At 30.8% G+C, this 15,893-nt stretch overlaps 2 protein-coding genes across 2 annotated transcripts in view; both read right to left on the bottom strand.

The window, feature by feature from the left end:
• Positions 1-7,743: 7,743 nt before the first annotated feature.
• LOC102577469 (uncharacterized) lies at positions 7,744-11,222 on the bottom strand. The gene is given in 7 exon segments (NM_001288018.1): positions 7,744-7,974; positions 8,077-8,154; positions 9,093-9,158; positions 9,556-9,621; positions 9,739-9,858; positions 10,767-10,865; positions 10,971-11,222. Coding segments are annotated over 7 exon segments (912 nt in total).
• Positions 11,223-13,524: 2,302 nt separating this feature from the next.
• Positions 13,525-15,893, bottom strand: part of LOC102589838 (lysM domain receptor-like kinase 4) — a 5,304-nt gene continuing 2,935 nt past the window's right edge. Inside the window, exon 2 of the mRNA XM_006362121.2 lies at positions 13,525-14,544. Within this exon, the coding sequence (XP_006362183.1) occupies positions 13,810-14,544 (735 nt within the window). The 3' untranslated portion in view covers positions 13,525-13,809. The remainder of the gene's footprint in view (positions 14,545-15,893) is intronic.

The following is a 15,893-nucleotide window of genomic DNA, read 5'->3' as shown; positions in this document are numbered from 1 at the left end:
TCTATTTGTGATACATACAGGGACAAGGTAAGTAACATATACTCCCTTCGTTTAAAAAAGAATGATCTCCTTTCCTTTTTAGTCTGTTTCAAAAGAATGGTCCCTTTCCTTTTTTGGTAACCATTTTACTTTCAACTTTCCACGTGACATGTTTAAGACCACAAGATTAAAGGGCAATTTTGTACATTTGACATAACTTTAATTTAGGGCCACAAGATTCAAAAGTCTTCTTTATTTTCTTAAATTCCGTGCCAAGTCAAACTAGGCCACTCTTTGTGAAACGGAGGGAGTATTATTTAAAAATTACGTAAAAACTATAAATTACAATAATTAACAACTTAAAATATTTAAAAATTATATTAAACTCTCTAAATTTTATCTATATCACATAAAATGAGAACAAAAAAAATATTTCCTCTGTCCCAATTTATGTGACACATTTCGGATATCAAAATTCAAGCATATCTATCTTTGATCGTAATTTTTTCCTATATCTTTTAAATATTTTATATTATCAATTATTGAGACTTATAGTACTTTTTGTGTAGCTTACAAATATATAAATTTCATTTTTAAAAAATTAAAAATTTTATGAGCAAATTTTTTATCAGATTTAAATTATTTAACTCTCGAAAAGCAAAATGTGTCACGTAAATTGGAACAGAAGTAGTAACAAATATTGAGTCTGTGCGCACTAAGGAGAATAAGCTACCGCCTCTCCGTCAACACGTCTGTTTGGAATTAATATTCAATCTGGGGTTACACGTAAGACACGTGTAGCTCTTTGAATAAGACACGTGGTCACTTCACAACCCCTTCTTTGCTTTTAAAATTAGTGCTGACTTAATTATTACAATGTCAATTAAACTTGCGGGCCCTGCTTGTATGTCACTTGGATTACTATTAGTATTGTGCAATTTGATTAAATGAAAAATTCTATCAGTGTCACAAAATTGAAATAGATGGAATAACATATCTTATTTAAAAATAACGTAAAAATATTATAAATCATAATAATAATTATCTGTTAAAAATATATAAAAGACATCAAAATTTGAAAATTTTATCAATGCCACATAAATTGGGATAGAAGTAACATATATTATCTAAAAATTATATTAAAAGTGCTATAAATTATAATAATTAATAACTTAAAATATTTACAAATCATAAAAAAAATTAATTGACTTTCGAAATTTTATTTAGATCACATAAATTGAGACAAAATAAATACTCCCTCTATCTAACAATAATTGTTCATTATTAACTTGGCACACTCCTTAAGAAACAATAAATAATAAGGGTAATATTACTATATTATTCTTTGACTTTATTAAATTTAATACTTTGAGAAATATGTTAGATGATAAATAATATTTAATTATAAGGATAAAATAGACACAAAAAGGTAAATTATCTCTTGATTTTCTAAATTTGAAAAATATTATTGGATAACTATTTTTTAATATAGTAGACTACTATTGTTGAACAGAAAAAGTAACATATATTGGATCCGGCACGGACTCCATTACAATATTTATGATTTTCGCTTTATTTTTGTATGACAAGTACTGGAAACTAGAATTTTCTTTTTCGTTTCATGAATGTAAAATATTTCTACTAAATTTCTATTGATGAGTTGTTTTTCATTTCTTTGTACATAGGATGTAATTAATGTAGATGTTGGTTACAAATTGTGACTCATGTTGCATTGAAATATATTTGAGCTTTAGTTTGTGTCCACCTCAGTATAGAGTCACATTTACTAAAAAGAGATTTAGAACTCTCTAGAATGAATTCAAATTTAGTCGGATGTCAATCCAAATGCAGGTACCAGACAACACGCAAAACAAATTGAGCATCATGCAAGCCCATTCTCATTGCAATATGGGCAAAACTCAAATTGATGAATTCCATATAAACAAGTCATTCTAATATGTTACATATACCAATGGTAAGACAAATCAATCCATTGACAGAACTACAAGCCAAGGATAATTATCACAATTTTTACTTAGATAATCCAAGTCAAATGACTTAGTTCTTAGATGGTAAAGTAAAACACTAAGGAGACGTTTAGTAGGATGTATTAAATCAGATAGCCCTTGTATTAAAATTTAGTGCACCCAATACAATATTTGATTGCATAATTCAACTCAAACACACCTAATTTATGGATAACCTAATAAACCATATGTATCTAATATCTAGAATATCTACCCAATACAATGTTTGGTTGCACAATTCAATTCAAACACAAACACACCTATATATGGATAACCTAACACACCATAGGTTTTATCTAATACCTAGAATATCTTAGGGGTCGTTTGATGTTAAGGATAAGAATAAATAGTCCTGAGATAAAAAAAATAATAATCCTGGAATAAAAATTTGGTATCTTGTTTGGTTGTCATGTTTGGGATAACTTATCCCACCATTTAGGGGTCGTTGGTAGGCCGCATTAAAACAAATAGTTCATGTATTATGTATAGTATTATTTAGTACTACGTTTGGTAGGGATTTGGGCTTATGTATAACTAATCCAAGGATTAGTTACACCTCCTACATGGTATTATAGGATGTATTACTAATACCTTCCATTTGGAGGGATTAGTAATACATAGGATATAATACCATGGGATAAGTCTATGTAAAGACAAAAACATCCCTCAACTCATTTTAATTATTTTGTTTATTTTCTTGATTTATGGTTTATATTTGTACTAGTAAATTTATTTAAATAGATTAGCTTACAAATTATTTAGAGAAAGTTGTTTGTCACTAGATAATTCAATACAAATTGATATAATATTTAAAATGTGAGTTGTTTAACATAAACTAATTAAAAGGGAAATATATCACCACATGACGTTTGTGATCTTAATTGAATGCATATAAATATTTGTATTTTGAACAATTTATAAAATTGCATACATATTAAAACTACAACTTGCAATTTTTATGTGTAAATGTAGATGATTTATTCAATTTTACTATTGTTTACCGTCTTTTCAATTTTAAAAGTTGATAGTTTATCTTCTTTTTTTTTAATTTGAAAATTGACATTTTGTAAGTAATCAATACTAAGATGACAATTATTTATCCTCAAATAATTTAAGTGAAAAAAAAGAGAGGCAAACATGACAACAAAATTATTCTTTCTCATAGCTAGTTAGAAGGCCATAAAAAATAATATTGTCCGGCAATTATTTACCTTAACTCAATTACATAATAATTTAAGGGTATAATTGAAAAAAAGTTTTTTATAAAGTTTCAATCCAAGCATAAGATGAGTTGGGAAACAATTAACCAAACACTTGATAACACAAAGTAAAAATTACAAGAATATACAATTTAAGTCTTTTATTAACAAAATATGCACATACTTCTTTTTAATTATAAACTTAGCTTTTTAATTACCAATATGGCAAAAATTGGATTTTTCGTGTTTTATTAATATTATTAATTTAATATTAAACTCCCCTTTTTGTGGATTATGTGCATAATTTATGGGGATGGATGAATATGATAGTATTACTTTTTTCTCATTTTTTAACTTCCCAACTAAAGTTTAATGGCTACACGTATTCTTCTTCTTTTTTTAATTTTTTTTTATCCTCTTCCTTTTTGAGCTAATCTATGTATGTAGAGAAAAATATTTATGTATTTGACCATATATTCTCTCCATAGCATTTATTTTGGTTACTTTTTAGTATGTAATCTAGTTTTGGCAGAAGTGTTTTCTCCATTGTTATCTTTAGTTATTCTCACTAGTTTATATTCAGTTTATCTTCTTTAAGTTTTATCCGTCATTTCATATTAAGTTCTTTCTCATGCACATAATGTTTTTTGTTATAGATTTGGATAACAGTTTAATTGGTATTTTTAATCATTTTGATGCATATTTTTTGTTCATCCATCTAAATATTACATATATTTATTAGTGTATATATTGTTACAATGTTGGTTCCATTGTGGTATCAAAATACAATTTTTATTTAGTTATCTTTACAGAATCACGTAATAATGTTGGTATATATATACCAACATGAATCAATACATATTATACCAACAATTGAAATGAATATATAAGTTTGATATTCAAAAATGTAAGTTTATGTTTATCTCAGAAAAAATTGTAGTTTATTTTCACCAAGAAAATAACAATGTATTAAACAAAGTTCCCTTAAACAAACATTCAAACACCATTGTTATAACATTTATTACTCCCATATTACAAATTAGCCAATAACTTTTCATTTTACACCAATATTACGAAAAATCATACTTTTAAATGCTTAATATATATATTTAATACATAACCATATATATCAGACTTTACAGAACCATTTTCTTATATAAATTTGGTATATAAAAAGCTTAGTTTATATGATTAAATATCTCAAAAAAAAATATGAATTGTATTTTAATCAAGAAAACAACAGTGTTATTCAAACAAACACCAATGTTATAACATTCTATACACCAATATTACAAATTAGTAATTCAACATTCACCAATATAAGTACAAAGTGAAATCAACATTCTCCAAAGTTAACTGAAATTCAATAAAACCATAAAATATCCAACAACATAAAAAGTTAAATAAAACCAAAAAACAATTATGACACAACAATGTTAATTCAGAGGTGGAAATTTGGGGCAAGTCTTCTGGTTATGTCCGGGTGTACCACATTTACTACAACTGACTTTACACCTTTTGAATTTCCCTTCATTGAATCCCTTCTTACGGTCGTTATTTGATGGTCTCTCTGGTTGCTTTCTTGCATCAGGTGGTAACACTATCTCTTCTAAAATATCTGATGGAATCTCTCATGTGCTTTCGCAAGGCAATGGTTCGAGATTGCATAAGTATCTAGAAAATTCGTATTACTATAATAGGCTGAACAATAATCCTCGCAATAGCAGCACCTGCATGACTACTTTCATGTGTTACATTACACCTTATTGTTAATCAAAATTCAAAACAATTAGTGAGATTAGTAAATAACTAGTACATGAACAACATATTACAATTATAATTTGCTAAGAAATTCAGCAATATAGATATAATAACAGAATGGTGTTTACAATTTAGTGCAACATAACAAATTGATTTTTATATTAGTATACAACATGTTTCGTTTATATCAGAATGCTAATCATGTTGGTATACAAAATGATTTTACCAATTAAGTTAGTATAATATTATGTTGGTATTTTGGTATGAAATACACCAACACGAACTAATAAGTGTTTTAACTAATTTAATGTTTTTTCTTTAAATTTTTGATGTATATATCTTAAGCCTACCAAAAACCACATACACTACAAACCACAAGATTATTTAACAACAACGAAGTATACCACAAACATTACCATATACACCAAGCAAAGTTAGTGTTTATAATTTATACAAAATATATCAAATTTACCAACACATTACCAAAAAATAAAGATATACAACAGATTATATTAAAATGATAATCATATTGCTATACAAAATGACTTTAACTAATAAATAGTATACCAGTTTGGCTGTTATTTTGGTATGAAATAAACCAACATAAACTAATTAACAATTTAAAGAACATAATTATTTTGAATTAAAAATCACGAAAAAAATATCAAATTTTTTAATTTGATTTTGTAAACCAATCACCAATTCCGTAGTAACAAATACACATACACCAAACAAATTTGGTGTATATTTATACCATATCAAATACGCCAACTCCATCAAACAAAATACTATTATTGTCAGATTGAAAAATAGAAATCACAAAAAAAAAAAACCAAATAATTTAAATACGATATTTAAATTAATCACCAATTCTGCCATGCTCTTTTCACACAAACTTGTTGCATCCCATTATCCATTGTGTTGAATTAGAATTGAAACCATGTTCATATCCATAATTGAAAAAACTTTAAGAATAAAGGAGGTAGAGTGTTTTGTTTTTGGTAAAACACGTAGTTTGATGATGTGAGAGAATATGTAACAAATGCATTTAAATGTGGAAGGTAAATATAAAATGGGTGAAATTTAAGGAATGGGAGAAAATTGTGCCGTCCCTATTATTTTTTATTTTTTTTTGGTAATATTATTTTCTGTTTTTAATGGAGAAATCGTGGCTAATCAGGTCTCTATATTCCATTTTTTATTAATTAATATTATTTTCTGTTTTTGAAAAAAAAAAGTATTGCTATATTGATGAAAAATAAAACTATTGTTATAGAGTGGTTATTAAGGTCTTTATATTGTATATTTATGTTTTTACCCAAAAACAAAATCTTGCATTACTAATCCCTGCACTATTAATCCTTGCATTACTAATCTTTGCATCAAACGACCCCTTATACCATAGTGATGGGATAAGTTATCGCAGGATAATTAATCTTGGGATAACTTGTTCCCAACCAAACGATAAGGGATTTACTACTACTGGTTTAATAATACAACAAAATGACTGAAGTGCCCCGCAATTCTTTATATAATCTTAAGAATTGAAAAAGAAACATCCTATTTCTCAATTATAAATAAGCCTAAATATTATCCAATTTTATACTTCAGTTGTACAATTGAGAAATAATGTTTCAGCGATGATCTTTTTTTTTTTTTTTTGGTAAATATGTTGAGCTAGGGGCTCCTTTATTCCAATGTGAAATCTGTACAAACTGGCCCAATTAAGCCCAAAAGAAAACAACAAGCAAAATATTTGTCCCTAATCCAAGGAAGACCGACTGCCTATGCCTAGAATCTAGAATTTCCTAATTTGAGCTCCACTTCTTTCGTTTCAGCGATGATCAAATTTTGCACCCAACTAAAAAAAAAAATAACATCTTTTTTTTTGCTCATTCACTAGGTGCTTACATACATAATTTGTCAAATTAACATATAAATTTTTAAGCAATAGAGTGTAACTGTAGTATTGCACTTTGCTGCAGATTTGAAACACCATGTTTTCTCTCACCTAGTGTATGGTTAGCAGTGGCTAGAAGTATTGCTTATTCTACGCAGTCCTAGCCAATTATATGAACTAGAAAATTTCATAATAATTAAAGGGTATAATTGGAAAAAAAATAAAATTGTAAAGTTTTAAACCAAACATAAGAATAGGTGAGAAGCAATGAACCAAACACTTGATTAAAAATAATCCCTGAATTACTATAACCCTTAATTGTTTTTCACCAGAAACTCCACATTATACTAGATGCAAAAAAAGACAAAAAGTACAACAAAGGCACTAGTCATATTTTCAGAACTTTTTGGAGGGAGAGCAACTTCAACTACCCATTACAATAATATACTAAAATTACAATATACTTTACAACAACCAGTTGGTTACTTTTACAAAGCCCCACCATCCACTATGCAAAGGATAAAGAGAGTCCCCACAATCCCACAACAAAATGGTGGAAGAAGAGCAGCTAATCATAGATAACTTTGAAAAAGAAGCTCACCTCATCCGAAAATGATGCTAATTGATTGGGTGCTTTCATACGTTTACCTTTCTCCAAGGTATGATGACATCATGCCTTGTTTGACGAAACTCCAGAAAGGTAATAAAAAAAAAAGGGCCAATGGTTGGGATAAAAGCAAAAGTTGTGGCATCTGACATTGATTGCATTGCCACCAATAACACAGGAAAATACAAATGGATGGTAGGTAAGGATACAAAGGAGGGGGGACACAAGGCTATTAGGAGTTCTCAGAGGCACGTGCAACGAGTTGAAGGTCTATGATGGGGCTGCCGCTTCAGGCTTGACCAGTGACTGGTCATCCGGTTGCTGAGTAGGATAGATGAGTGCAGCAAGTGATATGGGCATGATGCAGAGTGATTTAGACTGAAGGTATTGCATGGCTGCACCGACGTCTTCCTCCATGAGCTTAGCAACCTCTTGTTCTGTGTCTACATTGGACCATTTATCCCATATATGCTGGTTGGATCTACTTTCACCACTGTCCCCCTAAGATAGAGAAAAAACAAGAAAAATTTCAACTCAAGCTATTAGACACTGTTTTTAAGGTCTTAGGTGTTCAATTAGTAGCAACAGGATTTCATTCATTACCTCCACAGATTGCAATGGAATGTCAGCAACAAGTTGTGCCACTGCACTGGCTCCTCCCAGCCTACTCATGCTCAGTACCTTAAGGCAGTTTAAATGCAAACCATTTACAAGACAGATACAAGAATGAAAACCAGCTAGGGACTATGATGGCCAAGAAATTCAATATAAACTGAACTCACAAAGGAATGGAAATTCGTACCAGAACATAACAGTAACATGCTACTAAGTTGAGAGTTAATAGAGCAGGATTATCAATGATTGGCATGATAACTGTCGTGGAAGTAAAGCAATCACTAGGGACCACTAGACGAGATGTAAGTTTCTTGTTGAGGCACCAACCATCCTTCAAGAGGTTATTTATATGGTAGAACAGAGGACCTCTTTTGAGAAGGCAATGGTATAATAGAAGACTTCTAACTAAAAGTACGAGAAAGTAAAATGCTTATCTAAAAAATATAATTTGCAGAGTGATGTGAAACCAAAATAGGAAGTGTATGTAAATCAGGACCAGGGGAGTAGCTTGTAGAGCAGGCCATGAAGAGGATTAGTTTCAAATTACCCAGGAGAATAGAAATTTACTTATTTGAAACTGAAATTAATATACAAGAAAATCTGTTAACCTGTTCTTAATATAAAACTAATAAGGCAACCATTTCCCAAGAAATCAAGCTAAAACATAGCTCAAGATGCGTACCATGAATAAGATAGTTAACTCAATCACCGTTAGAGAAACCAACACTCAGAAAACCACATGATTCAAAACCACTAAACCCCCATCAAGGAAATGTCCAACATGATGGTTAAGACGAATTAGCGAGATCTACGGGAATGGATTAATGATAATGGCTCCAACAATTTTAAAGTGAGAATTAAATCATATCGAGAGGAATAATTGTGAAAGCAGATTCATTGTACAGAACTCAGAAGCCAAAAACCTCATTTTCTCTGGGACATGGTAGGAAGAGTGAATGACTAAGCTAGCAACTAAGATCAACATTAAAAAAAAGACATCTTACCTTAACTTGAAGCCTTAAGAACTTCACATAGTCCAGAATCTCATCAAGCATTGCTGCCCTATCTGTCTGGCAAGAGAAATATAATATTTCAATACCCCAAGCGACCACATTCCTTTTAATTTCACCCTTTATATAAAGCACCCATTGATATTAGATGCTGAATAACTATTAACTAAGACAAAGTCCAATTCCAAAAAGCCCAATTACTAGAATTTAAATTGAACCATCAGACACTCCACTGCAAATAAAAGCTTGCCTACAAGTTGATTCATCTTATACCTGTTTTAGTTTTACGTATTAGTATTTTATGGCCATGATGTGGACGAAAAAGTAAAATTACTATTATTTGTGAACATAAGACTTCATTTTTAGAGAGCCTGAGTATGACATTTGCGATGAGTAAAGGACAACCCTATTCACGAAAATAAAAACCTGTGGCAGGCAATTAGACACTTGGACACACCTTATTGCAGCTGGGTACCAGTTCCTGCAAAGCCTTTATTCTTTCAGATATCCTCTCTCTTCTCAGCTGCAACAAAAAAAGAAACAGATCATTATATAGTTCTACTTGTTTCTAGAGGACTCCCACAACACCTTCCATTATACCACGTGATTCATGTTTGTCCTTATGAAACATAGATCTTACCCTCTCAGCAATGCTATGTGGATCTGTGGCTTGTCCCCTCCGAGCTCGAACCCTAGGACGAATTGAAGGTGGCTGCGGTACAGTTACTGTTGTGCTCGTTGTTGGTGGGCCTTGAAAAGGCTGCAAGAATCCAAGAGAAATTATAAGCTAGAAAAATTCAGTAATTATCTACTCCCCTCATTGACAAAAAGGCAATGTTCACCTTAGAGAAACATAATTTTAATCATAGTTACCAAGCATGAATCATACAACTAATTAAACTTCAAAAATAAAGAGATTAAACAGAATAATGGATGCAATACCAAGCACCTAAGGGTGTGGTCTAGTGATCAATGATGTGGGAGAAGAACCATGACTCCATAAGGTCTGTTAAGGCAAAAAACACCAGGTAATTTCTTCCTATATATCCAAGCCTTGGTGGGTAGAGTCACCCAACACCTGAATCGAAGAGAGATAGCAAATACCCGGTGGCATAGTCGAGGTGAGCACAAGCTGATCTTCAACACCACCATCTTAAAAGAATAAATATATAACACTGTTCTACCTTCTTGTTATCAGATAATATGCCTCAATTAGACAAAAATTACTCTTCAAGTCCATACACTCCCATGTAGTCGTACGCAAGGAGCATTAAAATTGTGTACAGCTCACCGACTACAAGTTAGTATATGTATTTAAATTTCACCTTCTAAACCTTTAATCATTTAAGCATAGTCTACAAAGGGCTTGACCACAAAGTTGTCTCTCATATAACCTTGGGAAGCAAAATCCTTGAGCGGTCTAAATAATTGCAATATTTACAAGTCACAACAAAACTAACAATACACAAGACACTAAACACCGAAACCTATCAAAATCTTTCTTTTTCTAAAAAAAAGAATCAACATATGAAAACTGAAATGAACTCAATTTTACATTTCCAGATATTTATATCGAAATATTATCTGTATTGGAGAATAATAATGAGCAATTCTGCAGAACATTTTTTAGCAATAACTTTCTCAATCAAAACACACACAGTGAGTAACCTGGACATGGTGAACAGAAGGCAGAGAGTGACGAACTGCATGAGATTGCAAGTGTTCTAGACCTACATATAAATTTCCGATATTCATTCCATCTCTTTCCTGCAAAATAAACAAAAAAAATAAGTTAAATTCGTCAGTTTGCCGTAACTATTGTAAAAATTGGAAAATGCCAAACGCAAAAAAAAAAAGAATTTTTTTTTTTACATGCTTCACTGCATAAGCACCAGCTTCGCTGACGTCATCACGGCCGTTATCCAAGCTCAATCCCAACGGGAACATAGGTTGCTGTAGGCCAGCAGCAGCGGCAGAGTTAAGATGAGATACGGCAGACGCCGAGGTAAACGACGTCGTCTCTGATGGAGTGCCAACATCAGCAACCGGCAAGCCATAGGAAGGAATAGCGAGAATTTGCTCGAGGAAATCATCGGCGTAGGCTTCCGGTTGGTTTGCTGCCATGCCGGAGATTTACCCGGCGAAATTAATTTTTTTTTCCGGCGAGAAGAAGTTAAGGGTTTTGAGGAACTGAAATGGAATGTCTCTGTTCGGCTTTCGTGCTTTGTGGCATGCGTTTAAAAAGTGTGATGATTTTTTGATTACTTTATTTTTTGCTGGTAGCCCCCTGGAATTCATTGTAATGTTGTCTTTTGCCTCTATAGGTTTTGTAAATGGGCAAATTGCTCTATTCTTTTAATAAAAAGATTTGTTAACGGTGCACGTGCATCATTAGAAATTCGGTGGATAATATAACAATATTAATATACTCAGTGAAATTTCAAGTGGGATATGGTGCACGTGCATTATTAAAAATTTAGTGGATAATATAACAATATACGCAGTGAAATTTCAAGTGTGATCTGGAGAGAATAAAGTATACAGAGATCTTATAACTATTTCTTGGAGATAGAGAGGTTGTTTTAGAAAGATAGTCGGTTCAAGTGCATCAAATCCAAAATTTGGTGGATGATAAGTCTGTTTATTTATTCCTCTTCACGTAAATATCATATTTTTATTTATAGTAGCTTGAACGTCTAACCACAATATCTACGTTCTTATCACTAGATCAAAAATTTTGTGGCCAAATTGCTCATTATTTTAATTACTAATCGGGTGCTGAAAAAAACATAAGTTTACTTTGACAGATAAAGGCAGAGCTAACTCTTTGGTTATGGATTAGGTTAAATCTGGTAACTTCGATCTAAATTTTAATTTTTTATTAAAAATTCGATTAAATTTATACAAATTATCAATTTAAAACTCGATAAATTTAAATAAGTAGAATTAGAATTAGAATTATGAATTTGAAATTCTTACTACGCCTCTATTGTTGACATAGAAGGGATATTCCTTGTGTTACTAATTTAATGTTGTGAAGTAGTAAGTATTATCTATATTTGTTACTAAGTGTGGACTTGTGCAAATAGATTATATTTTCCATCTTATAGTAAGTAGATTAAATTTGATAAAGAAAATATTTGAAAAACCACTCTGATTAATTTCCTTGTTATAGAACATCAAGACACATTGAAAATGTTGTCTAGTTATTGTTGCTTAAAATAAGAAATTGTTTTAATTGATATGTGTGTGTTGTGACTTGTGTGTATGTATACATTAAAAGTAAGTGTGTGCTCTTAAGAAACATAAATGTTTTCAACTTCTTGAAACGCAAATTATTTTTTGTTACGGTAGAATTATTCGATATTTATAATGGTGAGATATAACAGGTACTTGATATAATAGTTGAGGTATGCATATGCAAATTCTCATTATTTTGTACAATTGGTTCACATTCTGTGGATTGAACTAAATGATGCAATTGTGTCCCACATCTTTCTCGCCTCGTCGTATAATGGCGTGTTCCATGAACATCTCCTTGATCAAATTTAAAAAGGAAGAGTATGTATTATCATTGTTATGACTTATGTAGTTTGTTTTTGTTTATATTGGCAATCCTAAAATGCAGCAAATATTGAGGCACTTCTTTTATACTCTTTTGACTTATGGTTAATGTATCTTTCATACACAATAAGATTAAGAATAAATGAGAAAAATAATCCAAGTATGTTGACATTTTGGTTGAAATTGAAGATAGGAGAAACTTTTAAAACTTCTCATCTAGAAGTTAACAAACAAATTAAAGTAGAATTGCTACATATACGTATTTGACTATCTAAAACGCCATATGCATTTGAAAATTCTTTGTTATACATAGTTCTATCAATAAATGAATTTGACTACTCTCATCAACAAATCTAGGGAAGTTTTCATTAGTTTTTGTAGTCAATTTATAGTTTTATTACGTAGTTCTTCAACTAATTTTTTAAAAGACTAACTTTCACATAATTCAATTTCAAAAATTATCTTATGAGGTGAAATTATTCAAAATTACATCAGGAGATCAATTGCTCTTTCACAACTGATGTAGGACTTCTTAACACTCCCACCCAATGCTTAAAACCAGAAATCCAAAGTAACGATAATATAACATGGGAGTTCAACAACAAGTAGATAAATCAATGAATTTGACTCTGATACAATATTGATGTACGTACACATCTCATTTAAAAGCTTAAACGATTAAAAAAGAGCACATTTCGTTAATTTAATCATGTCTTCAAACATTAAGTAAAGGTATACAAGAGAGATTCATATTAGTCCACCACACGAAATAGAGCAAGTTGTAAAACAATATTCATTTGTACATTAAACTCCCTCAATTTTGGCTAAACAATCTATGATGTTCAGACTCTTTAAATATATATTATCGGCTATGCGTTGAATTCTTCAAAAGTAATACAATTTTAAAGAATCCGAGCAACATAACATAAAAACACTCATTACAACATAATATATATTCCACTTGACCAACCTTAAACATCCTCTTATTTGAAATTGGATTTTCCACAACTACTAGAAAAGATAATATAGGAGTAATATTACACATATATAGAAGCAAACTTTAAAGTAAAGTAAAAACCTCAAAACACAATAATACTACTCACTTCAAAACTACTTTTACATAATATGCTAAATAGATATATGTCCCCTATCTTGCTGTGACTTGCCTTGGAGATAGTCCTTCCTCTGAGACATCAGTAAATAGATCAATACTTTTAGACAATGCATACACAATTTCAATCATCCCTGGCCTTCTTGATGGATCTTTATTCAAACAAGAAATAGCCACAGACATCACATTCACAACACTCTCCATTGTTAACTCTTCCCTCAAAAGACTATCATCCATCCATTCTTGCAATTTCCTCACCTTCCTCTCTTCACTCCCTTCCGAAAAATCGCTAATTTTTGCCCACAAGACTTTCCCTTCATCATCAATAGCCTCCTTCCCTGACACTAGCTCGAGCAACACAACTCCAAATGAGAAAACATCCATCTTAGTGGATACAATGCCATCGGTTAGGTACTCAGGGGAGATGTACCCCTGAGTACCTACAATGTGCATTGTTATGGCATTGCAACCTGATTTAGCTAGACCAAAATTGGCAACTTTGGCTCTCATGTTGGTGTCTAGGAGAATGTTGCTAGTTTTGATGTCTTTGTGGACAACTCTTGGCCTTGTATGTTCATGAATGTATAAAAGACCATTTGCAACATCAGTTGCAATTCTTAGTCTTGTTTTCCAACTCAATTTTTCAGGTTTTTCACCATGAATCCATGAATGTAGTGAACCATTTTCAACATACTCATAGACTAAGAAGCAATTTGCTTCTTTAGGGTCTATGCAAAAACCTTCTAGCTTCACCAAATTCCCATGGTTCACCTACACAAAACAAAAGGGGGAAATTATTAAGTAGACATAATTAATTTGGGACAATATTACAACGACATACTCATGTAATCCCATAAAGTACGATCTGAAGAGAGTAAAATATACGTAAACCTTACCATTATCTTAGAGGTAGAAATACTATTTCCAATAGATAATTTAAATAATAATTATTTGAAATTGAATAAAATACTATATAATACATGATTAAAAAAAAGTTATTGATTTATTCGTAGCGAAGCGCTAATTATAGTAACGGTTGCAAAATAGGACTTGATGACGTTTTCTTTATTTAATAGGACAACTAATAAATCTAGTCAAAGTAGTACAGCCAAACCAAGCTAAAAGCATGACGCTTTTTTGGGAGAAAGTCATAGACAAAGAAATTTCATTTAGGAAGAAAATTTATTTTGAACTTTGTCTTGATAAAATAAATTATTAATAAAAGATGCTCTTTTCTATGGCAAAAAAAGAAAAAGAATTGTTTCTAGACATCTTGTTAATTTTTAATATCTCAATTCTTATCACAACAACAATATATCTAGTAAAATCTTTATAAACAAGTTATGAAAAAAATAATATATAAAAAAATTATTTTTGATACACGCTCGAGGGTCTCCTTAGGGACAAAAATAAAAAGGAAAACAAAAAGTGAATAATTGAGGAACAAAAAGAGGAGTATTTAATGAAAAGATAGACATCAGAGGACAAATAAATTGAGTATTAAATGATGTTGATTAGCTTAAATTATAAATTATCAAATCCCAATGGGCATAATGGTCCACTTAAATATTTAAATAAAGTACTACTAATGTCTCAAGAATACGACAGGTCACTAGACCTAATAGTTTAAATTATTAAACATATATTTTTAATTAAATACTTAATCTGATCCATTGGAGGAAAAACAATTCTGCAGTGGAATTTTAACATTACTAAAATATCAATTGAGAAAATGACAAAAATAGCCTCTAAGGTGGGAGAACACTGAACAGGTTCAAAATAGCTCCTTAAATATGTAATCAACAGTTTTGAATTTTGATTCTTTAAGTTTATCAAAAGTTAACATTTTTAATCTTCGTCAACTACTTAATAATTTATGTTTATTAAATTTGACAAAAATAATAAATATTTAATCATAAACACTAAAAAAATCTTTTCAAATCTAAAATATACAACAGAAAACATTGCATACAGACACTTCATATCTTAAAAAAAATAAAAAATCTACACCAAATTATAGAAACAAATCAAAACCAATCAATCTACAAAAATAGTACCTCTAATTATGAATTCCCTCATTTCCTTCCCCCCCCCCCCCCCCCCCCCCCCCCCCCCCCCAC

The sequence above is a fragment of the Solanum tuberosum genome, unplaced genomic scaffold (genome assembly GCF_000226075.1).
Source record: "Solanum tuberosum cultivar DM 1-3 516 R44 unplaced genomic scaffold, SolTub_3.0 scf00384, whole genome shotgun sequence".
Lineage (NCBI taxonomy): Eukaryota > Viridiplantae > Streptophyta > Magnoliopsida > Solanales > Solanaceae > Solanum > Solanum tuberosum.
This window is presented reverse-complemented; position numbering and strand designations above follow the sequence as displayed.